Raw genomic sequence first — 26,089 nt, forward strand, 5'->3', positions numbered from 1 at the left:
AGTTTCTATTAAGGATTTTCTGATTAGTATTAAATATAACCAGAACCTAATAATTTTATCGGAAGAAAATTTGACCGGTTATTAGGAACCATCAGGAAGACACTTCACTCACCACATCTAACGAGAGGACTGGGCTTGTGCGGCGCACTGCAGCTTATCAAAATCGAGAGACATAGACAAAAGCATGCATCACAACTCAGTTGTTACATTTAACCTACATCTCTACTCAGATTTAATGCCAAAAAAAAAGTGCACTGAATCATATGCATCCCATTAATAAGTGTTAGTTGGGTTTGTTTGTTTACGTTCGTGTAATATTTGTATTGTAATAGTTTCAGGAGTGTAAAGACAATCATCGTGGCGTACACACGTCAAGCCATGGATCATTCATTTATGTGCTTTATAGCACTGGTTTAGTAAATACAACATACAAAATATCCATAATTAATGTAAAAATGCATAGTATATTATGCTAAACGTTGTTACTGTAATCCAGTGAAATGCCGTCGCTTCAGCAGGTTACAGACTGAAATATCGCCCGTGTGCTGTTCAGATTTTAGCTATACACTGCTAACTATAGCACGAACGTTGTATTTTATTGTTTCTACTTGAAAACCATGTTTGTGCGTATTTGTGTTTTAAAATGAAATGTGTACAGGCCTCGAGTAACGTGAGAGAGCACGGGACGCACCCGTTAGCGGTCTGGCGAAAAATGGGCTTGAGACGAGCTCCGAACTTAACGGAGGATAATGAATTTTTAATAATACTAAATCTGAGGGGGTTTAGTGATGAATAAATATAGTATAAATCAAGTTTATATGCATAGAACTACATTATAAATGACATGTTTAGGTTGAGAATGTTTGCTAAACCAGGAAAAAAGTATTAAATGAGTATTATATCTATATATCTATATATATATATATATATAACTATATATCTACATCTGTGTGTCTAGCTATATATATATATATATATATATATATATATATATATATATATATATATATATATGTATGAAACAATGTATTTATTCAACACGGTGTATTAATCATTTTTCCATTTGGCTAAGAAAGCTAGCTGAGTCATTTCTGGTCATGGCGGTTAGAGAGGATGCTCTCGCGCTCGCGGAAAAGAAAACTTCCCACCAATCAGAGAGCGGGGGCTGATAAACCCCGCCCCCACCACAGCAGCGCGTGCAGGTCGGTGAGGTATAAAAGCCGGAGCTGAGGCGCTGCAGGCGCACGGTGCTGCTCGGACGCGTGAGGAGTGCAGCCCGCCCCGAGAATACACCCCAAACACCAACAACAAAAAACTATATATTTTTTTAAATAATAATAATAATTATTTTTTAAAAATAATTGTGATAAATTAGATTTTTAAATAAAGTATTTTTCTGTGCGCGAGAATGAGGCGGTTGGTGCTGTTGGCGCTGTGCGCGTGCAGCGCGGTGGTGTGCGTGCCGCAGACCGGCAGGAATAAGCGACAGGGGCTGCAGCAGGTGCTGGACATACCGGTGGACCAGCTGCCACACACACGCCAAGGTGAGGAACAACACACACACACACACACACACACATCATGAAGAGAGTGTTTCCCAGTTACAGCTGTCCAACTGCAATGCAAATTAAAGCCTAAAAATCTAATGCATTGCTGTAAATAAGTGTTCTACATCATATTCCCATAATAAACCCTGATCCACATCTGATCTTTTCTTAATATATTTTGCACTGTTAAAATATATGATGCTATTAGAAAGCACTAAAACTGGAGCTTCAACAACACTGTTGCTTAACTTGATTAAAGTTGCAATTTGTTAAATAAATGTTAACACAAAATTTCCTCCTAAGCCCAAATGTAATCACTCAACCAAGACATGGTTTATATCGGATATGTTTACTGTAGTTTTGCAACAAATGTCGCTCAAACGCAATAAAAGTTGATTTCAACTAAAAATAAATTACTGTAATGGCTTTAAATAATATAGTTTAGCTACAAAATCTCATTTTATTGCTAAATGATTGTGTAGAATAACAAGGAGAGCCCATATTTGCACATTAAGTTATGACTAATGTTGGTCAAAAGTTATTAAGTTATATTTAACTTATTGGTTAAAAGTTATTATTATTTCACCTAGAAATAAATTCATAAACTCATGTTTATAAATAATTCATGTTATAATAATACAATGTAATAATTCATAATTAATAAATTCATGTTTTAAACGTCATCTTTTAGCTACAGAATGTCATTTTATTAATAAACGATTGTGTAAAATAACAGAGAGTCCATATTTGAACATTAAATTATGACTAATGTTGCTCAAAATCCATAAAAGTTTATTTCACCTAAAAATAAATTAGCTACAGAATGTCACTCAAAAGTAATAAAAGTTTATTTCACTTAAAAATAAATTCCTAAACGTGTATTAAACGTCATCTTTTAGCTACAGAATGTCATTTTATTAATAAACGATTGTGTAAAATAACAGAGAGTCCATATTTGAACATTAAATTATGACTAATGTTGCTCAAAAGCCATAAAAGTTTATTTCACCTAAAAATAAATTCCTGTAATTGCTTTAAACAACATAGTTTAGCTACAAAATCTCATTTTATTGCTACACAATTGTGTAGAATAACAAGGAGAGACCATATTTGCATGTTAAGTTATGACTAACGTTGCTCAAAAGTAATAAAAGTTTATTTCACCTAAAAATAAATTCCTATACGTGTTATAACAGCATCTTTTAGCTATAAAATCTCATTTTATTAATGAACCATTGTGTAGAATAACAAGGAGAGACCATATTTGCACATCAAGTTATGACTAATGTCACTAAAAATAATAAAAGTTTATTTCACCCCAAAAATAAATACAAATAGTTGCTTTAAACAACATTGTTTAGCTACAAAATTTCATTTTATTAATAAACAATTGTGTAAAATAACATACAGAATCCATAGTTACACATTAAGTTGACTAATGTCACTCAAAATTAACAGAAGTCTACTTCACCCAAAAAAAATCAATACCAGTACTTGTTTAAACAACATTGTGTAGCTACAGAATCTCATTTTATTGATAAACGATTGCGTAACATAACAGACAGAGTCCATATTTGCACATTAGGTACTTGTTTTAAACAACATTGTGTAGCGACAAAAGCTCATTTTATTGATAACTTAGTGTTCATAGTGTGTGAAAATTAATCAATAATGAAATATTTTTTAATCGAATTTTATTTTATCAATTTTGCCGATTAGTCTTTGCAGCCTTACTGTAGTTTAAAGTACATATTTTGACCTTAAGGACATTTGTTCACTTTTAAAGCTAATTAAAGGTATGCTACTTGCACCTTTCCAGGTAAACATACATGCTAAACCTACAAAAGATGGAGCTTTGATGGTTCTGCACAAGCTACAAGAAAAATTACCTTGAAGTACCTTTATTTCTGAGAATGTATATGAGTTAATATGCTTAACGCTTCTTCAAGGATGTTCTCAGATGTGGTGTAATTTTTACATATTACTTTACATGGTGTACTTTACATATAATTCATCAGATATTGATTACATTGTATTGGATAAATTGTATTTCTTGTAGTAACTTGTCATCTATTTGTAAATCCGTATATGTTGCATTTAAATGTTACAAGAAAATATTGATTGGTTGAAATTTATAAAAATTACATAGGTAAGACTTCGTTTAACCAAATTAGGCACCATGAATCTCACAAACACACCTCTAAACATGTTAAGATTTCTTTCAAGAGTCAACTTTACTTTCTTCTATACATCTCTAGAACTTCACTAGTCTAATCAATGATGTTCTGCTACTGATAATTCACATGTGTACAAAAAAAATTCAGAAGTAACACTAAATGTGTTGTTTGCCGGAGTACTACTGAAGTTATTACTTTACAAATAATCACTAATCACTGTAAATGGAGCTGCAAAAAACACTTTACAAAGTAAAAGTAAGTTAAAATGACTTTTGTAAAAGTTTAAAAGTATGATTATATGTATTTAAAGTAACATTTTGTTAAAAAATTTAATATGCAAATGTTTTTGTTTACTTTAGTTTTGCACTGGAGTCACGGTTTTAAAAAAAAAAGTAAATTCCTTTACTTACTTCAAACAGTAACATTTAGCTACAAAATCTTACTTTATTCATAAATGATTGTTGCAAATAACAGGGAGAGTCTGTACACATTAAGTTATGACTAATGTCGCTCAAAAGTGGGGAAAAAAACTAATTTCAGCCAAAAATAAATTTTTATACTTACTTTAAAAAAACTTGTGTTGCTACAAAATTTCATTTTATTGAAAAACAATTGTGTAAAATAACATGACGATTCAGTATTTACGTGTTAAGTTATGACTAATGTTCCTAAAAGTAATGGAAGTTTATTTCACCTAAAAATTATTTCTATACTTACATTAAACAATATTGTGTAGCTACAAAATCTTATTTTACTGCTAAGCAATTGTGTAAAATGATAGTATTTTCCATATTTACACATTAAATTCAAAGTGGAACTATGAATTTATTATACTGGAAAGCTGGAAGTTAGATAGATGATAAAGTTGTAAGTAAATTTTTAGCTAGCGCTGCTTTTTTAATGTGGAAATATCCAAACATGAATTGTCTGCGCCATATTGAAAAACGGACCAATAAAACATAATTGTTTATATTTCTCAATCTGACGTTGTTTGCTTGGGGTTATAGTATAATTTATTATACTAATTATTATATATAATATAAAATTATTTTTAACTTTCTTTAGTTTTTTTAATAATTAGCCAAACTGTAAGCACATAATATGTTTGTTCTGTGATTGATTACATAACACCTCTATAGATTATTTATTAATAAATTAGAAATAATAAACTGATATAACAATCGATGCACACTCTGAGAACCTCAGCTGGGTTCAGTTTATTAAGTATGAAGCAGCACGCAATTCGGCAGGACAGAGCGCACACTGTTTGAGGTTGACGGAAGCTGAAATTTGACGAATAGACACTTTTCTGTTAGATTGCCAACTCCCACGATGGTAAATCACTGACTAACGTAAGACACATTCATGAAATTAGCAATATGGCATGAGTATACGGGTATACATTCAATTTTAAATTAAAATCGATGTTTCTAGACGAAAAATCTGCCCAGTAATATAAATTGAGCCCTTGTTTTACTGTGTACTTCCCTGACGTGAAGATGTGGAATTTTCCATTTTTGCACTAGAACTTAACGTATACCTACTTAAGAAAAACAAGGACTTAATTTAAAGTGCGCCAGCAACGTAAACAATAAGTGCATTGATTTACAAGCTGTTAGGGAAAAGCGATCCAGGTTTAGACTATGCCTTGCTGCGGTGTTCTGTTTGCTGATCACCAATTGAACCACCTATTAGATACAAAACTATTTTCCTAAATTGCAATTCTTGATATCATCGCTTCTAATGCTTTAATGTAAATTTTCGTGGAAACAAGTAATTTATTAATCAGTAACAAAATTAGTATCCTAGTATCATTAGGATGAAATTCCATAGCAACAAACAAAGTTATACTTGAATCACCTGAGAGATTATACTTGCATTCAATTGTGGAGGAACTTCAGGTTGTTTGGGTTTCAACCTGCAGTGGTTTATGGGTAATTTTCTTTCTCACACAGCTGGCTGTACAGAGAATGGGCGTTCTTATCGAGTCAACGACCAATGGGAGCGAGCCTACATGGGCAGCACGTTACTGTGCAGGTGCAGTGGATCAGACGGCGTCCAGTGTGAATCCAAACCTGCGGGTGAGAATGAAAACTATGCACAGCATTCACGTTTATGTTGTTATGAATATCCAATTATATCAGAATTTATACTGAATTTGAACTCAAATGTGTACCAATTTTCCATCTTCAATTCTAATGTGGTTGAGTAGCCTCAGTTTAATTTTTGTGTTAATATTTCCACTCATTTCTGAATAAATCAAGCCACGCCCACACGCCTTCTTACTTTTTTTTTTGTTGTTGTTTATGCACTTTTTTTTCTTTTTTTTAAGTCAATTTATAATTAAATTTGCCTAAATTTGCTATTTTTTTTGTTCATATTTTGGATTCATTTTTAAACTAAATACTTGTGTTTTTTATATATATAATATATATAATTTAATATTATATATAGTGTATATATAACAGAAATATTTATTTTAAAAATATATTTATTTTAAAATATTTACTTTAAAAATAAATATAATAAATATAAATATAATATATATATTTATTACATTTATTTTATAATATTTGCTAGACATTTCACAATTATTTTCCTACAAAAACTGTTTGAATATTTTGCAAAAATTAAAATTAATGACTGCCATTTATCAGCAAACCAACTATGTGACAAAATTATAGCACAATCGTTCATTCAACTCCGTCTCATTGTTGAGTTCTGACACTTTTTCATAATGTTATTTAAAGAAATGTATATCATGTAGCTTTAGTGGTGGCCATTTTGAATATTTACATTTTTTTCCTCATTATGCTATTGTAGTCATGTTTTTACAGCAAATAAAAAAGGATGCAAGTGCTAAAGCGTGTTCTGTCCCTTTAACCGTAATGGTTTTGTCCATTTAGCTGAAGAGCTGTGCTACGATAAAATCAACGCGAGGTCGTATCGCGTGGGCGAGACGTATGAGCGGTCCAAGGACGGGATGATCTGGGACTGCACCTGCATCGGCTCAGGTCGCGGCAAACTCAGCTGCACCATCGCAAGTGAGTCACGTTTGTGATGAATGACTGAAAATTTTGTAAAAAAAAAAAAAACGCGTTAGAAAATTTTTCATTGCTCTAACGTAAAACACAAGAAAATTTACGAAAAGAATTTATAAAAAAAAAATTACGCAAATAGAAAATTTTCACAGTGCCCCCTATTGTCTTGGAGGATTAGGATTATAAATAATAAATTAAATAATAATAACAGACTATCCTACAAGCTAGCCTTAGAGTAAACAGGCTAATTTATTAACTAGCATTACATCATAACAATATAACCTCATCTAGCATTATAGTATACAAACTACTTTACTAACTAGCGTTGTAATAAACTGACTAGCCGATAAGTCATTATATCATTATCATTACAGTAATCTTGTCCATAGGAAAAGTTCGCAGTTACGTATTAAAGCAGATTGTGACCTGTCACGACGCCTTGTTTTGTCTTTGCGACAGATCGCTGCCATGAAGGAGGGCGCTCATACCGAATCGGCGAGACCTGGACCCGACCCCACGACACAGGCGACTACATGCTCGAGTGCGTGTGTCTCGGAAACGGAAAGGGCGAGTGGACCTGCAAACCCATCGGTGAGCGCTCGAGAAATGACTCGGGTCAAAGGTCAGCGTGGCCTGACTGTTTCTTAAAGTGGACAGATTTTAATCATCCGACTTTCATTATCATTGTGATAATGTTAGAAAACATTAGTGAGAGTGTGAAACACTCTCTCTTTTTTTTTTTTTTTTTTTTTTAAAGTACAGACACATAAGGTTGAGGAGTGAGGATTCTGCTAAATCAGGGATAATGTTTAAACTCAGTGCAAATACTAAGAGGAAAGCGATCAATATCAACAGAACAACAAATACAAACAAACCCAGTAACCTTGTGGCTGTAACCTATACGCATTATATAATTATATCATTAAAAATTTAAATACATTAATAATAAAGGCAATAAAAATATAATATGTCTGTCAAACATATTGGAGATAATAACAATGCTAACAGAAACAAAATATATAAATAAATATATAAATATTACCTAAATACAGTAAATACATATATAATATATAGTAAAAAGTGTTAGAAATATGATAAAAATTAAAATGAAAAATATATACATGTAAATGATAAATTATTTATACATATTTGTTTTTACTTTTATCTTAGTTATTTTTAATTTTATCTTATTATCTTTTTTTTAATCTAACTATAGACTTTATTTTTGTTTTTTGTTTGTTTTTTTATTCAGTATCATTCAGATGTATTTGTTTATTTATTTATTTATGATTTGATTCCTAAACGTATTTTTGGGATTTGAACTTGTGATCTCAACGAAATGGTTAACCATTAGATTCTGATATTATCTCCACCAGTGTATCATAACATACACTACATAACTGTTTCTCACTGATATATTGTTATTTAAGCCTGCTCACGAGAGTTACGCGCGTTTATTTTACAGCCCAGCGCTGCTACGACACGTCACTGGGCACGTCGTACGTGGTGGGGCAGACGTGGGAGAAAGCTTTTCAGGGCTGGATGATGGTTGACTGCACGTGTATGGGTGAAGGGAACGGACGCATCATCTGCACCTCCAGGAGTGAGTGACGCATCACAACTCGGCTCTGTTGTCGTTGTCATTTCCACCGTTGTTACAAAAGTTCCCTCGAGGACCATTTTCAAGTTAGAATTGTTGCAATTGTAATAATAGGAACAATTATTAGCTATAGAGTGATAGCTAGCTATATAGTCAGCTACTGTTTGTATATATATATATATATATATATATATATATATATATATATATATATATATATATATATAGCTACACATGACTAGCTATCTATAGCTAGTTTTTTTTAAAGATTAAACATATAGATGAATATGCGATACAAGGTACAGCTAGCCAATAACAGACTACTTAGGTATAGTTTAGCTAGCTACAGTCCATTGTACGACGCAGTGACCATTTTTGGAAACGTCAATATTTTCATCAGACGTGTCGCAAAATTATTAATACAGCAAAAATGACACTGTAAGTGCACTTATCATCGACTGCACAACACACACGCTTCTATTTCTTAGTGAGAAATGTCAACATATATTGAATATAGCGTTATACAGCATTTGGAATTGAGATTCCAATTTTTGTCAAATTTCAATACTACTCATCAGTAATAATTCTTTATCAACTATCCATATATGGTATAGCAGCTTACGTATATAGAATTTACGTATTTACATGTGCTGCAATATTTCTTTCATTAAAAACAAACATAACAGTAATAATAATAATAATAATAATAATATGTCGTGGCTGTTTCAGACCGCTGTAACGACCAGGACATGAGGAAGTCGTACCGTATCGGCGAGACGTGGACCAAAGTGGACTCACAAGGCCGCAAGCAGCAGTGTTTGTGTACAGGAAACGGACGCGGCGAATGGAAGTGCGAGAGTCACACGTCTGTGCAAACCGCCCTCGGTGAGTGCGATACAGGTAACAGCGTGATTTATCAAAATCTTTCTATCTCAATCATTTCCTCATTAATCCCTTATATCAAACAGTGCACTCATTGGCTTAACATGCACTATATTAACGATCACGACTAACCATTTCTTTTTATTCTAGCATTAGGAGCTTTAGGAAAACGGTCTTATCCACGTTGTGCTGTTTTTACAGCCCAAGAATTGTGATTTGTAATTGTACTTTGGAATTAAAAAAAAAACACATCATTTTGGCTTAAATGCAAAGTAAGTGCATATATTTGTATTTTAACTAAATTATAGGGACAAATATGGGTGACAAACTACTAATATTTTTAAATAAATAAATTGTGTCTGTTTTTTATTTAGAAAAATAGCAATATTGCTTACATTAGTTGTAAGCAATTTATTTTATAAATTTTTTAATTAAACAAATTCTGGGTATTTATTTTTCACCTGGGCTTTACTTGATTTATTTTTTATTTTTGTGGAATTAATTTATTTAATAATAATTTAATAATGTATTTAAAAATGATTATTATTGTTGTTGTTAATGTAGTTATGTGATTTTTTGTTTGTACAACTTTATAAAAATTGTCAAATAATTGTAGATAATTTTGAAAATTTGATTTAAAATGTTCTCCACACATGAGTCTGAAACTTTGGTGAAAAATTTCTAAGGTGATTTAAATCGATAAATTGAATAAAAATTGCAATTACAGTGTACTTTATAATTATACATTAATTTTTGTTTTCTTTTTATAATTATATATATTTTTAATTGTTTAACCTGATTGCTTTCTACCTAGTCAAATGTATTAAATATTATTTACAAGAAATGTTTAATTATATAAATTTTTTTCCCTGAACTTTTCCTTTTTTTCGTTAATTTGCCTTAGTTTGTATGCTAACTTTTTTTTTTTCCTGCTGTTTGTTCTCACCCTGGCTCTATTCGCTGATAGGTTCGGGCTCAACCTTGTCTACTCAGGTCAAACCCGTCACTCACCAGCTGAACATTGTGCCCGAGCTGCTTGAGATCGGCGCGTGTCAAACCGGATCTGGCACCACCTACTACAGCGGCATGCGCTGGGTCCAAACGCAGGGCAGCCAGCAGATGATCTGCACCTGCATTAACGGAGGCATCGGCTGCAAAGAATGGGGTACGCCCAAATTATAGCTTCCCTTAATCATTATAAGTCATTTCTGAAGTGAGAATAACATGGGGAAATAAAACACTGAAAACCTCTTTAAACCTCATCCAGAAGCTTGCATTCTGTTTTGATGGAGTGACCTTTTCTGGAGTTTTATGACTTGCTGTCATGGAAGCTTCAATATTGGCTCACATTTTGAATTCCCCTAATTCTTGTGTGTGTGTGTGTGTGTGTGTCAGCCGGGCAGTCTCAAGTGTATGGCGGGAACTCCAACGGCCAGCCATGCGTGTTCCCCTTCGTGTTTGATGGAAAAACACACTACTCCTGCATCTCTGAAGGCCGAACTGACGGGCAGCTGTGGTGCAGCACCACCTCCGACTACGACACGGATCGCCAGTACTCTTTCTGTACTCAGAGGAACAGTAAGTAAAGAGTCCATTAAACATTAAAACCTTTATTAAACAAGATTTAACCTGCATTTATAGCTGTGGGTTTGAGCCCAGACTTGATTTGAGACTGAAGGATTGGGGTTTTAGGCGGTAGTTTTGGGATTTAATCTAAACTTGTAGTTTTTCGTATTGCACTTAAACTAGTATCTCTGGCTTTTTACCCAAGACTCATTATGACTCATTGACTCAGATACGTAGTTTTAACTTTGGGATTTGAATCTTGAGTGCCACATTGATTGGAATTGGCCATAAAGTTACAGCTTTGGTGTTTTACCAAAATTCTTAGCTTCGTAAATGAACCAGCAAGACCAAGCTTTGGAATTAGGCCTTAAATCACAGCCTAGGAACTAACATTTCAGATTTGTTATTAGACCAAATTTCACAGCTTTGGAACTGAAACTAAAGTTTGAGCTTTGGGATTGGACCTAAAGTCCCAGCTTTTGGGATTGGACCTATAGTCCTACCTTTTGGGATTGGACCTAGTCCCAGCTTTGGAATACTACCCAAACTCTTAAGTGTGGGATTGAAACCAAAGTCTTGGTTGGGTATAATGGGTATAAAGTTCGTAGTTTTGTAATTGGAGCTAAATCTTTTGGGTTTGGGATTGAACTGGAACGTTCAATCTCACACCCAATAGATGGGAATCCCACAAAGGATATCTCTGGGACTGGACTTAAAGTCCCAACTCTGGGATTGGAACTAAAGTCCTACCATTGGGATTGGATAAAAAGTCTGAGATTTGGGATTGGACCTTAAGTCCCAGCTTCAGGATTGGACCTAAACTCATAGCTTTAATGCAGAGTTGGATCTTTGGAAGTTAATGTAAAATCAAACCTTTTGTGATTAAATGGAAGGTGCTAGTTTTAGTCCTATTTTTAAGACTCAGCCAAAAGTCCCATCTATAGGATAGACCCCAAGATCCCAGTCTTAGGACTGAACCCAAAGTCCCAGATTTTTTGATTGAACACAAAATTCCAGCTTTGGGATAAAAACTTTGGGATGCCACCCAGACTGGACCCACTTACAATTATCATTTGATTTAATAAAGACTCTAAATTTTGGGAACGGATTTAAACTCTTAGGTTTGAGATTCCACCTGAACTCATAGCTTTGGGGTTTTAACCCAGATTGTTAGCTTCTGGATGAAATCCCATGTAATCTTATATATATATATTTTCATATAGTCTGTCAGCTAACGTTAGCTTAAGCAGAAGTTGAACATGTCTTTGTGTAGATGTTGTTAATATATAGCTAATAATTGATTGTAGTAGTTGATGATAAGATACAGTATATTGAATATTCAAGGTTTTTTACAGTCCTGTTTAAAATGAAAAGGATTCTGATTGCTAACAGGAGAGTACTTGCTTGAAGCTGCTGCTTAATTGAAGTATTATACTTTCCTTCAGTGATGGTGACGACTCGTGGTGGAAACTCTAATGGCGCTCTGTGCCATTTCCCCTTCCTGTACAACGGCCGTAATTACACAGACTGCACATCCGACGGCCGACGCGACGGGATGAAGTGGTGTGGCACTACAGCGAACTACGATGATGAGCGACGCTACGGATTCTGTCCCATGGCATGTACGTTGAGTCCACTACCAAGTACTGTTTTTTTTTAACAAGTATAGGGTAACAGTGGATGCAAACAGCTGGCAGTATATTTGGTTTACACCGGATTTAAATACACACTCTAACAGGCATGCTGGGACACAGCTGGCCAGCCAGACGCTTGCACTGAATCATCCTTTTTGTCTGAATTTCTGCCATGAGGTTTGCTTTTATAGACGCGAATAGCTTTTTCATGAAGCCAGCCATGCCCGAGTCCAGGTCGTCAAAAAACCCGAATGCAGGATTTAAGGGTCATTATGTCATTATGAGAGGGAGACTTTATGAGCACATAATAATTGGCTATAACTAGTCGCTGATTTGTAACTGTCTTGGCCAGAGCTACATGAACCACCCTTTTTTTAAAAGCGAACATGCTGAGATTTAGATAGAATGAGATCAGAATCTAACACACACACACACACACACACACACTACATAGCAGACTGAGCAATCCTGAAACAGAAATATGAAACAGAAATCTACTGACTAAATCTTGACTGAACCCAAACTAAACCCTGACTCTATTCACTAAATCCTTATTAAACCCCGTCCAAGTCTAGACCTAAGCCTGACTATACACCAGACTAATCCCTGATTAAACTCAAACTAAATCCTGATTAATCTGGACTAAACCTTGACTAAACCCAAAGACACACTTGTTCGGTTTGAGATACAGGACTTTGGATTTTTGTTCTAATAATAAATGATGGGATTAAAAAATAAGCGTAATATACAGTATACTAATCTCACTGTAATTTCTCGTATTCTCCAGCTCATGAGGAAGTTTGCACAGTAAACGACGTCATGTACCGCCAGGGTGATGAGTGGGACAAGCGCCATGACACCATGGGTCACATGATGCGCTGCAAGTGTGAGGGAAACGGCCGGGGCGAGTGGAGTTGCATTGCCCACTCACAGCTTCGAGGTGCAAACCCAACCCTGATTCTGTATTTAAATTGATTCTACAGATAACATAACCCAAATTTCATATTCGATTATCATTTGTAGCTACCTTAACACAAATGTTATACATGACTTAATTCTGTAGCTAACTAAGTACTGAATTTCGTTTATTTTGTGTTTACTTTAACCCAAAACTATTTGTCTTTATTGTATTTATTTCTACAGATACCATAGTTTAAACTTTGTATATTTTATAGCAACTGTAACCAAACTTCATATTTATTTCTATAGCTATCATATCTAAAAGTTCGTATTATTTTATACCTACCAAAACCCAAACTTCATATTTATTTCTCTGACTATAGCTACTGCATCCCAACTTTGTATTTATTTCTACAGCTACCTGTACCAGTAACTTATTACGCATAATATTTGATAGCTACTACATCACAAAATTCAGATATTTTTGTATAGTTACTGTAATCCAAACTTAATATTTACTTCTAAACCTATAGCTACCATAATTCTAGCTATTTCTGTAGATACTGTAACTTAAAATTCATGTATTATTTTATAGCTATTGCATCACAAACTTCGCATTTATTTTTACGGCTAACATAGCTTAAACCTTATGTAAACACTATGTAAACTTTATATATAATAGTATTCCTTTTTATACTTATAGATAACAACTAGATAACAAATAACCCAAGCATTGTGTTTATTTCTGTGGCGACTGTTTCCCAAACTTTGTATATATTTTTCGATAACTATAGATACCATAACCCAAACTTCATATTTATTTCTAAAGCTATAGCTACCATAACCCAAACTTTATTTAGGTACATATTTATTTCAGTAACTATAGTTACTTCGTATTTATTTCTGTAACTATAGTTTCCATAACCCAAACTTCGTATTTATTTCTATAACTACAGCTTCTGTAACTCGAACTTCATATTTATTTCTATAACTATAGCTTCCGTAACCCAAACTTCATATTTATTTCTATAACTATAGCTTCCGTAACCCGAACTTCGTATTTATTTCTATAACTATAGCTTCCGTAACCCGAACTTCGTATTTATTTCTATAACTATAGCTTCCGTAACCCAAACTTCGTACTTATTTCTATAACTATAGCTTCCGTTACCCAAACATCATATTTATTTCTATAACTATAGCTTCCGTAACCCAAACTTCATATTTATTTCTATAACTATAGTTTCCGTGACCCAAACTTCATATTTATTTCTATAACTATAGCTTCCATAACCCAAACTTCGTATTTATTTCTATAACTATAGCTTCCGTTACCCAAACATCATATTTATTTTTATAGCTATTAGTGTAACTCAAACTTCGTATTTTTTATAGCTATTACTGTACCCCAAACTTCGTATTTATTTTTATAGCTGTTAGTGTAACCCAAACTTCGTATTTATTTGTATAGCTATTACTGTAACCTAAACTTCGTATTTATTTGTACAGCTATTACTGTAACCTAAACTTCGTATTTATTTCTAGAACTATAGTTTCCATAACCCAAACTTTGTATTTATTTCTATAACTGTAGCTACTGTAGCCCAAATTTTGTATCTAATTCTACAGCTACCATCACCAACATGTCAAAGTTACAATTATGAAGACATAAACAAAGCGTAACGTTGTGTTTTTTGGCCATCAGATCAGTGTATTGTAGACGGACTCACATATGAAGTGGGCCAGACGTTTGACAAGCGCCACAACGAGGGCTACATGATGAACTGCACATGCTTCGGTCAGGGCCGCGGCCGCTGGAAATGTGACGCTATCGGTAAGATCCGCTCTCTCCTCATGTTCTTTTCATTTCCAGTGCCATCAAAGGTTCTTGGGTTGAAAAGTGTCTTGTTTGACTTTTTTTGCTTTTTACTAACATTCTAGAGTGTAAAAGCTCGCAGCTGTCTGGACTCAGACAGGGGGAGAACTTGAGAGCTTTTTTGGAAAATGTGCCAATGCAGATGTTTTCCAGCCAGTTTGACAGTTCAAGAAAATAAGAACATCTGCACTTCAGTAATATAAATATTTTCTTTTGCCTCCAGATCAGTGCCAAGAAGCCGAGACAAAAGTGTTCTATCAGATCGGCGAGACGTGGGACAAAGTGAGCCACGGCGTCCGATATCGGTGTACCTGTTACGGAAACGGTATCGGAGAGCATGCCTGCGAGCCTCTCCAGTCCAGGGGTGAGTTACAATGTGTACAATAATGACGTCAAGGGAAAAAAAACAAAAACAAAACTGTAGTTCATTGGATTTAGTTTACTTTAAATGACTACTGAAAAAAAAAAAATGTATTGTAAAATGGGCGGGGCTAAAAATGGGCTCGTCTGTCCCACAGAGCTAGGAGTCTTGAACGGAGGGCTGTCAATCAAGCATGCACATTAGGATATTAAGTCACACCCATTCTAACAAGTCCCAGAAGTGTCTAATGTGTTAGTACTTGTCTGATTTTTTTTTTTTTTAATCTATGATCAGATACGCAGGTTTCTGTTTTTATTTCGGTGTAATGGAGTATATTACATCAAGTCGCAGCTTGCCAGGTTTACTCCTCTTACATGACGGATGGAACTTGGTGTGTTAAATCATTAAAGCCGAAGACCGAAGTTTGACACTTCAAAACAAACAATTCAGAGTTTCCTTTAGTATTTTTGAGAAAATGTGCTTCACGGGAAGCTGGATTCAGAGAGGAGGGGGAGAATGGAAAATGTTACGTAAACACGTTTGATCCACAGTTTGGACCTTAGTCAGGTGTTGACGCTGTCAGTCCAGATCCGAGCGTTAGTCAGAGTTTGTCTCCTCTCTCCTTCCCAAAATGGGAGATGAACACTTTGAAGTCAGCCAGATGGATTTAGACGTGTGGCTCCTTCCTTCTTGGCACCCTTCCGCTTTGATCACTTCTTCAGAGATGTGTTAAGAAGAACATTTCCACACATCTTGTTGACTGAGCTGATATAAAGAACTTCAACAAACTAGACTTTGTCCAGACGTAGACTTGAAGCACAAGTTGCTTTGAAGTGTGAAGTTTTTATTAACAGAAAAAAAAGGGAGAGCTGCAAAACTCTGTTCAAACTCAAAGATCGGTTTTTTCCTCTCTCGGTTTTTTTTTCCTTTTAAATTCAAGTTCACTTCATTACATTGCTAAAGTACTGAGGAGTAACTGTTTGTAACTGAACGAAAAGAAAGGAGAAAGAAAGAGGGATGAAAGATGAAGAAAGAGTGGAGAGAGGGAAAGGCAAAGGAAGAAAAGAAAGGGTTAAGGAGAAAGAAAGAGAGATAGAAAGAAGGAAAGAATTGGGGTTTAATAATAAAGTAAGAGAAAGATTTTACGAAAGAAAGAAAAAGAGGATAAATAAATAAGGATGGTAGTAAACAAGTTAGGAAGAAAGAAAGAGAATGGTGTTAAAGAAAGAAAGAGAAAGAATGAAAGAAAGATTTTAGGAAAGAAAGAAAGAAAGAAAGAAAGTTGGTATTAAGTCAGAAAGAAAGAAAGAAAAAGAAAGAAAGAGACGGACGTATTGAAAAGAAAGAACAAAAGAGAGAAATGGAGAACCAAACAAATAAAGATGGTATTAAATAAGAAAGGGAAACAGTAAGAAATAGGTTTTAAGTAAGTAAAAAAAGAAAGAAAGACAGAAAGAATTGCACGTTCATGTAAACATGTGCGTGGTGCTTTTTCTTGCTGTACTTGACTCTGAGACGCTGCTTACACACAGAGACCCCAGTAACCTGGCGGTATTTAACGCGAGTGCATGCAGTGTGCGAGTGCGTGCAGCGTTTGAGTTGTGTGCAGTGTGTGAGTGCGTGCAGTGCGCGAGTGTATGCAGCGTGTGAGGGCGTGCGAGTGCATGCACCGTTCGAGTGTGTGCAGTGTGCGAGTGCATGCAGCGTGCGAGTGTGTGCAGTGTGAGAGTGCATGCACCGTCCGAGTGTGTGCAGTGTGCGAGTGCATGCAGTGTGCGAGTGTGTGCAGTGTGCGAGTGCGTGCAGTGTGCGAGTGTGTGCAGTGTGCGAGTGCATGCAGTGTGCGAGTGTGTGCAGTGTGCGAGTGCATGCAGTGTGCGAGTGTGTGCAGCGTGCGAGTGTGTGCAGTGTGCGAGTGCATGCAGCGTGTGACTGTATGCAGTGTGCGAGTGTATGCAGCGTGTGAGGGCATGCAGCATTCGAGTGTATGCAGTGTGCGAGTGCATGCAGCGTGTGAGTGCATGCGAGTGCATGCAGTGTTTGAGTGTGCAGTGTGAAAGTGCATGCAGCGTGTGAGTGCGAGTGTGTGAAGCATGAGAGTGTGTGCAGTGTGCGAGTGTGTCCGAGCTCCTCAGAGACAGCAGTGTGTAGTGCGTCTGTGCTTTTAGATTCTGTTTGTACTTGCACCAAGCTGAAACTCCTCGGTCTGCTTGGACAGCAGTGTGTGTGTGTGTGTGTGTCTGTGTAAGCTAACCTGAGCTGAGCTTGAAATGACTCACAGCTGCGTCAGACTGAGGTGAGACGACTAGAACAGTGCCCTGTGTGTGAGCGTGTGTGTGATCTGTAACACTAACCGAGGACAGCGTGGAGGCTTTATTTTCCACCTGCAGTGGCAATGCAGTGCCAATACTTTTATTCTGGTACAAGCTTGCTCAAGACAATACAATAAAAAAAATACAACGAAAAGATAACAATTAATAAAATTGGTTAAAAAAAATATAGACATAAACATATAATGGTAATAAATTAAAAATAGAAGTATTCTTTAAATTCTTTAAAGTCATTTAAATTTAAACTCTTTAAACTATTCTTTAAATTATTCAGTGTAAATAAAATTTTTTAAAAAAGTCTGACTTAAGAGAATCAACCAAATGTAAATAAATTGAAAATAGAATTTTTTTAAAACATCATTTATATGCAAAAAATACTGACTTAGCAATGTAAATAAAATATATAAAAAAATAAAAAAATAAAAAAGTAAAAAAAAAAGTGTAAAATAAAAATAAATATTCTTTACAATTGTACATGTGCAATGACTGACTTAACAGTGTAAACAAAATAAGTGTAAATAAAATAAAAACAAATATTCTTTACAATTGTACAAATGTGCAAAAATTGACTGACTTAACAGTGTAAATAAAATATAAGTAGAAATAAAAGTGTAAAAATAGAAGTGTAACTAGTATTTAAAAATTTCTAACAAATTGTACATGTGCAAAAAATAAAATAAAAATAGAAATATTCTTTTAAAATGTGTATGTGCAGAAAAGTACTGACTTAGCAATGTTAAAAGTGTAAAAATAAAAATAGAATTTATTTAAAAATGTGCAAAAAATGTATTGAGTGTAAGTAAAATGTAAATAAATCAAAAAATTTTTAAAAATTTTATCCTTCAAAAAATTACTGACAAAACTGTAAGGAAAAATAGTAGTGTAAAAAATAAAAGTGTAAATAAAATTAAAATAGGAATATTTTTTAAAACTGCGTTCATGCAAAAAAAAAAGACTGACTTAACAGGATAAATAAGTGTAAATAAAAATAGAAACAGAAAAACTGTACATGTGCAGAAAATGTACTGACAGCAGTGTAAATAAAGTAAATAAAATAAAAAATAGACTAAATTAAAAAATTGTACTTATTCAAAGCATTTACTGACTTAACCATGTAAACAAAGTGCAAATAAAAAAAAAATAAATATAGACGTGTAAAAAATCAGAAATGGAAATAAAAAATAAAAATCTAAAGAATCTGGAATATGTTAATTATTTATAAACATATTCTTATATTCCAGATTCTTTAGATTTTTAGAATTTCTTTTAATTTCGTAAAAAATTCACGTCATATAAATTTGGAAAAAATTAATGGACTGTCCATGTGTATAAATACTGTGTATCAATGATATCAGTAAAAAAAAAAAAAAAAAGAGATATAAATATGTGTGGGAAAATATTTATTTTATTTTAATAATATATCATATTCTATATTATGATTTAATTAGAATTATATAAAATAAATATTAATATAATTAATGTGATTATAAATCATAAAATTTTTCAACAAAGTATAGCAGTAATCTTGTTTTGTTGTAGTCGCTGGCTCGTTTTTTTTGTTCGCACGAAACAAATCACAGGTCTATCTTCAGAGGATCTTCATCGTACAATCCGACAAAGGATAACTGTTCCAAAAATTCCGCCCAGATTTTATTTTGGATCAAATAATAATCTGAGAAATCGCGCAGCGCAAATCCCGGGCTCATTTATCCGCAGCTAGCTATAAAACTAGCTGCAGTTTGAGTTTGTAATAAACAACTACAAGTAGGTTCGTTGTAACCGGATACTAATCCTACTGATCTCTTCCTCCCGCTAGTCCCAGTACGCGTGACCATCACGGAGACGGGAAACCAGCCCAACTCGCACCCCATCCAGTGGAACCCACCAGCATCGGCCCACATCACTCAGTACATCCTCAAGTGGAGAGTGGTAGGTCCACACTAACGTGGTTTCAGTGCGGCATTCCTCATGGCCAGATCATGGGGCCATTTTTGTTTTACGCTTAGCTCATATGAATGGTACATAATGAACAGTTACTTTTTTTTTTTGTTTTTTGTCGATAGCAAGATTGAGAAATGTGTAAAATGTTAAGTGTTAGTTGATCAGACGTGTCATGCGCTTAGGCGTAGGCTTCATAACGCCAGCATGTAAATCTGCGATGTAGAATATAAACACTTGAAGCCTGATTGGTAAATCTGTACTATTGCTCAAATTGGACAGGGAGCATCTCGCTTCTGTACACAAACATGTAGAAGAGATATTTACACAAAGGTCCAGGAGTGCAGGACATGACGTTTAATCAAGCGCAAACAAGCACACGGTCCTTGAACCTCACACACATGAGTTAGGAGAAAAGGCAGTTTGGATTTAAAGAGGATTTTGAGTGTTTAGGAGAAGTTTAGGGGAAGTTTGGGAGAAGTTCAGGAGACATTTAGGAGACGTTTGGGAGAAGTTTCGGAGAAGTTTGGATGAAGTTTAGGGGAAGTTTGGCAGAACTTTAGGAGAAGTTTGGGAGACGTTTATGAGAAGTTTGGGAGAAGTTTAGGGGGAGTTTAGGAGAAGTTTTGGAGAAGTTTAGGAGACATTTGGGAGAAGGTTAGGGGAAGTTTAGGAGAAGTGTAGGAGAAATGTAGGAGAAGTTTGGGAGAAGTTTAGGGAAGTTTGGGAGACGTTTAGGAGACGTTTAGGGGAAGTTTGGGAGAAGTTTAGGGAAGTTTGGGAGAAGTTTGGGAGACGTTTAGGGGAAGTTTATGAGAGGTTTGGGAGAAGTATAGGAGAAGTGTAGGAGATGTTTGGGAGAAGTGTAGGAGATGTTTGGGAGAAGTTTGGGAGAAGTGTAGGAGATGTTTGGGAGAAGTTTAGAAGAAGTTTAGGCGAAGTTTAGGCGAAGTTTGGGAGATGTTTGGGAGACGTTTATGAGAAGTGGATTATTTCAGCAAGTGGTGTGTGTTCTTGTATTCACTGTGCCGTGGTGTTCAGGACGTGGTGTAGGAAACAACTGTTTGGAAAGTCAGCATGGTGCTTTGAAGTGTTTGAAGTTTTTTTGGACAAGAAAACAGTGCTGAGAATCTGTGGTTGAATTCAAAGGTCATTTTTTCTCTCTCTCTGTTTTTTTTCCCCTTTTAAATTCAACTTAGCGTCATTACACTTGCCAGTGTACCGAGAAGTAACTACTTGTAAGAGAAGAAAAAGAAATGAGAAAGGAAAGATGAAGAAAGAAAGGAATTTGGTTAAATAAAAGAAAGAAACAAGAAAGAGAATGGTAGGATGGGGTTAAGAAAGAAAGAAAGAAAGAAAGAAAGAAAGAAACATAGGTTGAATGGGGTAAAGAAAGAAAAAATACGGCAAGGAAGTTGAGTTAAAAAAAAAGAAAAAGAAAGAAAGACAAAGTTGGGTTAAATAAGAAAGAAAGAAAGATTAAAATATTGAACGTGGAAAAAGTAAGCAGTAGAAATAATTGAGGAAAAAGAAATATGATGGAAAGAATGAAAGTAAAGAAAGAGATTAAACAAAGGGAAGAGTGAAAAGTGAAAGAATGTTGTTGTTGTTGTTAACAGAAAAACACGCGCACTCCGTGGAAAGAGGTCCTTATTCCCAGTCACATCAACTCCTACACCATCTCAGGCCTGAAACCAGGCCTCACCTACGAGGGGCAGCTGATTAGCATCCTGAGCTACGGTCACAGAGAGGTGACCAGATTCGACTTCACCACCTCCTACGGCTCGCGTACGTCGCTACACACACGCCCGTCATCTTTCATATGCTAGTTTTATACTAGCATTACAGCAAACAAGCTAACCCATGAACTAGCATTACAGCAAACAAGCTAACCCATGAACTAGCATTACAGGAAACAAGCTAACCCATGAACTAGCATTCCGGTAAACAAGCTAACCCATGAACTAGATTACGGCAAACACGATAACCCATGAAATAGCATTACAGCAAACACACTAACCCATGAACTAGCATTACAGGAAACAAGCTAACTCATGAATTAGCATTAGAGTAAACAAGCTAACTGGCATCATAGTAAACAAGCTAATGCTTAAACTAGCATTATAGCAAACAAGCTAACCTATGGGCTAGCATTCCAGTAAACATGTTAGCATGTGAGGGCATGTTTAAGCTTTTTGCATTTGTCTCTTCTTGGTGTTTAGTGGTTCCTACAGAAGGCGTGACCACTCTGCCCACTCGAGAGGTGGACAGGTCCGAGTCCATCACCGAGATCACGTCCAGCAGCTTCGTCATTTCCTGGACGTCGGCGTCTGAGACCATCTCCGGATTCAGAGTGCAGTACGAGCTCTCTGAGGAGGGAGCTGAGCCCACGGTGATCGGTAACGAGAACGCTTTCGAACTCGAAATATTCACAATCTACACACAAACTAGTGTTACAGTAAACAAACTAACACACAAACTAGCATTACAGAAAACAAACTAACACACAAACTAGCATTCTGGTAAACAAACACATACACAATCTAGTGTTACAGTAAACAAACTAACACGAATTAGCATTCTGGTAAACAAACACACAAACTAGCATTATAGTAAACAAACTAACACACAAACTAGCGTTACAGTAAACAAACTAACACACAAACTAGCATTACAGTAAACAAACACACAAACTAGCGTTACAGTAAACAAACTAACACACAAACTAGCGTTACAGTAAACAAACTAACACACAAACTAGCGTTACAGTAAACAAACTAACACACAAACTAGTGTTACAGTAAACAGACTAACAATAGCGCTATAGTAAATGAACTAACACACAAACTAGCGTTACAGTAAACAAACTAACAAACTAGCATTACAGTAAACAGATTAACAAACTAGCGTTATAGTAAACAAACTAACACACAAACTAGTGTTATAGTAAACAAACTAACAAATTAGCATTATAGTAAACACACAAACTAGCGTTATAGTAAACAGACTAACAAACTAGTGTTACAGTATACAGACTAACACATAAACTAGCATTATAGTAAACAAACTCAAAGACTAGCATTATAGTAATCAGACTAACAAACTAGCATTATAGTAAAAAAGCTAAAACACGCAAACTTGTGTTTCAAAGTGAATAAATTGGTAAATATTAATAGTTAATCAAATGTTTTAATTTTTTTTCAGAACTCCCACGCACGGCCACGTCGGTGAACATCGAAAACCTCCTGCCAGGCCGAACGTACCACGTTCGGGTTTACGAAGTCGATGTGGAAGGAGGCGAAAACGTCATACTGACCACCTCTCAGACCACCGGTATGAATGAATTTACGAAAGAATTACTATATTGCCAAAGCTAGCTGGAAAGTTCCTATGCTATCTACTTCAAATTTCCTAATAAATCACTTCAGCTACTGTTCCTTCTGCTCAGGTCAACAAATTATTCACAACTAGCATAGCTACTTAACTATCTGCAAAGTTACTACACTAGCTATCGGCTAACCGGCTAGCTGACATAATAGCTACTTAGCTAGATAATTACTAAGCGCGTATGTCTTGGCGTTTGAAGAATACCTTTAAATTTTCAAAGAAATTTTTCAGCTACTTTGTTTCTTACTAATACTTAACAATATGTGCTAGCTGTTAGCAACAATATGTGCTAGCTATTTAGCTAGCATTCTGACAAACTGATATGTCACTAAAGAGCTAAGGAATTCACTTCAGGTACGTCGTTCTTACTCTAGATGTGACATAGTTAGCATGATAGTTATCTAGCGAACCTGTAAACTTGTTTAGTTGCTATTGCTAGCTAATTATAGATTCATCAAAAGTCAACAAGAAACATATTGTCAAAGCTAGCTGCTACCTGGAAAGTTACTATGCTACCTATCAGCTAGCTGCAGCGCAAGCTACGTACTTCAAATTTCCAAACAATTCACTTTGTTACTTTTACACAATTATTCATTCCTAGCATAGCTAGCTAACTACCCGTATAAAACAACAAGCGACATGTGCTAGCTGTCCTTGCGGTTGCTAGTTTTTAAGCTAGCTTGTGACATATGCTAGCTGTTAATAAGGCAGCTACGTAGCTGAACTAACAAACCGGCTAGCTAATCACGTTGGACAGTTAGCTAGCAAGTTACGAGCATTTTGTTAGCTTTTGTTACAGTGGCTACATGTGTACGATGTAACGTGTAACGTGTTTGTGACTCTCAGCTCCTGATTCGCCGAGCGATCACCGAGTTAGGGACGTCGGAGAAATGTCCATCGTGATCTCCTGGACCAAACCACAAGCGCCGATCACTGGTACATTCCAGACTCACTTCTGACGGAAGTGTTCCGTTTATCCGGAATTCTAGACGGAAATTTGATGTGTGTATGTGTGTGTGTGTGTGTGTGGAGGTTACCGTGTGGTGTACACCCCGTCTGTGGAAGGCAGCAGCACTGAGCTCATCCTGCCCGAGACGGTGACCACGGTCACCCTGGGTGACCTCCAGCCGGGCCAGTCGTATAACGTCAGCATCTTCGCCGTGAAGGAGAACCTGGAGAGCGTGCCGGTGGTGCTGCAGGTCCACACAGCCGGAGAGTCGCGACCCGGTGAGAGACCGAGCAAATAACACCGGGCCTTAAAGCCTTAAAGCGCCAATAAGCAACATCTGGCACGAGGTCTGTAACGCCTAAATGGGTGGAGCTCAATTACATGTGAACCTTTTTTTTTTTTTTTTTTTTCCTTGAGCTCTGCCCTCATTAAATAGACTCCGCCCCACATTCCCGCCCCTCATTCCTGCCCCCCCGTTTCCACCCCTCATTCCCACCCATGTAAACAAAGCTTCTTTTTTCTTTTTCTTTCTTTCTTTCTTTCTTAGTCCCAGAAATATTTTTTCCTTTCATATTCTTTCATACCTTAACTTTTACTTTTCATTCTTTCTTTTTTCCTTTTTTCTTTCTTTCTTTCTTTTGATCGATCTTCCTTTTTACTTTTTCTCCTTCTTTTTTATTCGTCTTTTTTCTTTCTTTTTTCATTTCTACTCCTCTCCCTCTTTTTTATTCTGTATTCTTTCTTCATTTTTTTCACTTAATAATTCTTTCTTTCTTTTGTTTTTGTTCTCCATTTTTCTTTTCAATCTATCTATCTATCTATCTATCTATCTATCTATCTATCTATTCTTTCTTCATTTTTTCATACCTTAACTTTTTCTTTCTTTCTTTCTTTCTTTTGCTCCATCTTCCTTTTAGTTTTTCTCTTTTTACTTTTTTCTCCTTTTACTTTTTCTCTCAGTTTTTCATTAATTCTTTCTTTCCTTCTATTTATTCTTTTTCTTTCTTTCTTTTTTCGTTTTTACTCTCCCTTTTTTCTTTCTTTCTTTTTTCTTTCTTTTTACTCCCCTCCCTCTTTTTTCTTTAGTATTCTTTTTTCATTTTTTCATTCATAACTTTGTTTTGTCCTTTCTTTTCTTTTTTCAATTTTATTCTCTGTTCTTTCTTTCTTTCTTTCTTTCTTTCTTTCTTTCTTTCTTTCGTTTCCTTCTTTTTTATTCATTTTCTCTCTCTCTCTCCTTTTTTTTTGTTTCTGTCTATTTTTCTTTTTCTTTCTTTTTCTTTGTGCTTTTCTTCTTGTCCTTTCCGGACCGTAACACAGTTCTCCAAACGGATAAATTGACTATTGCACCTTTAACACTGGGTTCCTTCTTAACCGCAGCGTCAGTCGTTCACCAGGGTTCTGCTCACATGCACTAATAATAATAAAAATAATAATAATAATAATAATAATAATAATAATCCTGTGCTAGGAGCGCTCTTAAACATTTTAAACATTGGAAAGCATGATGTAAGCTAGACGTGTGCTGATTTAAAATCTTACCACAGTAACTGCTTCTTTCCTATGAAGCGTAACAGTTTTCTCTCCCAGCATGCACTGGGCTCGCTCACACACACACACACACACACACACACACACTTCTCTCACACGGAGGTGTGCGCCAGGTTTCCATGTGATTCAGAATGTCTCCTGCAAAAAGAGTGCCTTAAAGGGTTACAAAAGGAGGTGTGTGTGTGCTGTTAATTTTTTTGGGTTCCTTATTTGATAATCCTGCCACCTGGCAATTTTACTCACTCACTCACACACACACACACACACACACACACTTGCAGAGGAAACTCCTGCAAGGAAAGCAGCTTTTCCTCTTTTTTATTCTCCTTCACTCAGAATTCATCACTTTT

At 35.4% G+C, this 26,089-nt stretch overlaps 1 protein-coding gene across 5 annotated transcripts in view; it reads left to right on the top strand.

Moving 5' to 3' along the window:
- The first annotated feature begins 1,236 nt into the window (after positions 1 to 1,236).
- Positions 1,237 to 26,089, top strand: part of fn1b (fibronectin 1b) — a 43,063-nt gene continuing 18,210 nt past the window's right edge. For 3 of the 5 annotated variants that reach the window (XM_026929307.3, XM_026929311.3, XM_026929309.3), the window contains exons 1-18: positions 1,237 to 1,544; positions 5,680 to 5,805; positions 6,631 to 6,768; positions 7,225 to 7,356; positions 8,231 to 8,368; positions 9,095 to 9,265; positions 10,215 to 10,412; positions 10,643 to 10,825; positions 12,259 to 12,435; positions 13,235 to 13,387; positions 15,053 to 15,181; positions 15,447 to 15,587; positions 19,731 to 19,843; positions 21,472 to 21,640; positions 22,075 to 22,251; positions 23,057 to 23,185; positions 24,086 to 24,175; positions 24,272 to 24,466. In XM_026929307.3, coding sequence (XP_026785108.3) covers positions 1,409 to 1,544; positions 5,680 to 5,805; positions 6,631 to 6,768; positions 7,225 to 7,356; positions 8,231 to 8,368; positions 9,095 to 9,265; positions 10,215 to 10,412; positions 10,643 to 10,825; positions 12,259 to 12,435; positions 13,235 to 13,387; positions 15,053 to 15,181; positions 15,447 to 15,587; positions 19,731 to 19,843; positions 21,472 to 21,640; positions 22,075 to 22,251; positions 23,057 to 23,185; positions 24,086 to 24,175; positions 24,272 to 24,466 — 2,695 coding nt within the window. In that variant the 5' untranslated portion in view covers positions 1,237 to 1,408. The remainder of the gene's footprint in view (positions 1,545 to 5,679; positions 5,806 to 6,630; positions 6,769 to 7,224; positions 7,357 to 8,230; positions 8,369 to 9,094; positions 9,266 to 10,214; positions 10,413 to 10,642; positions 10,826 to 12,258; positions 12,436 to 13,234; positions 13,388 to 15,052; positions 15,182 to 15,446; positions 15,588 to 19,730; positions 19,844 to 21,471; positions 21,641 to 22,074; positions 22,252 to 23,056; positions 23,186 to 24,085; positions 24,176 to 24,271; positions 24,467 to 26,089) is intronic. The other 2 variants (XM_026929308.3, XM_026929310.3) reach the window with 1 other exon arrangement.

The sequence above is a fragment of the Pangasianodon hypophthalmus genome, chromosome 26 (genome assembly GCF_027358585.1).
Source record: "Pangasianodon hypophthalmus isolate fPanHyp1 chromosome 26, fPanHyp1.pri, whole genome shotgun sequence".
NCBI classification, from domain to species: Eukaryota; Metazoa; Chordata; class Actinopteri; order Siluriformes; family Pangasiidae; genus Pangasianodon; species Pangasianodon hypophthalmus.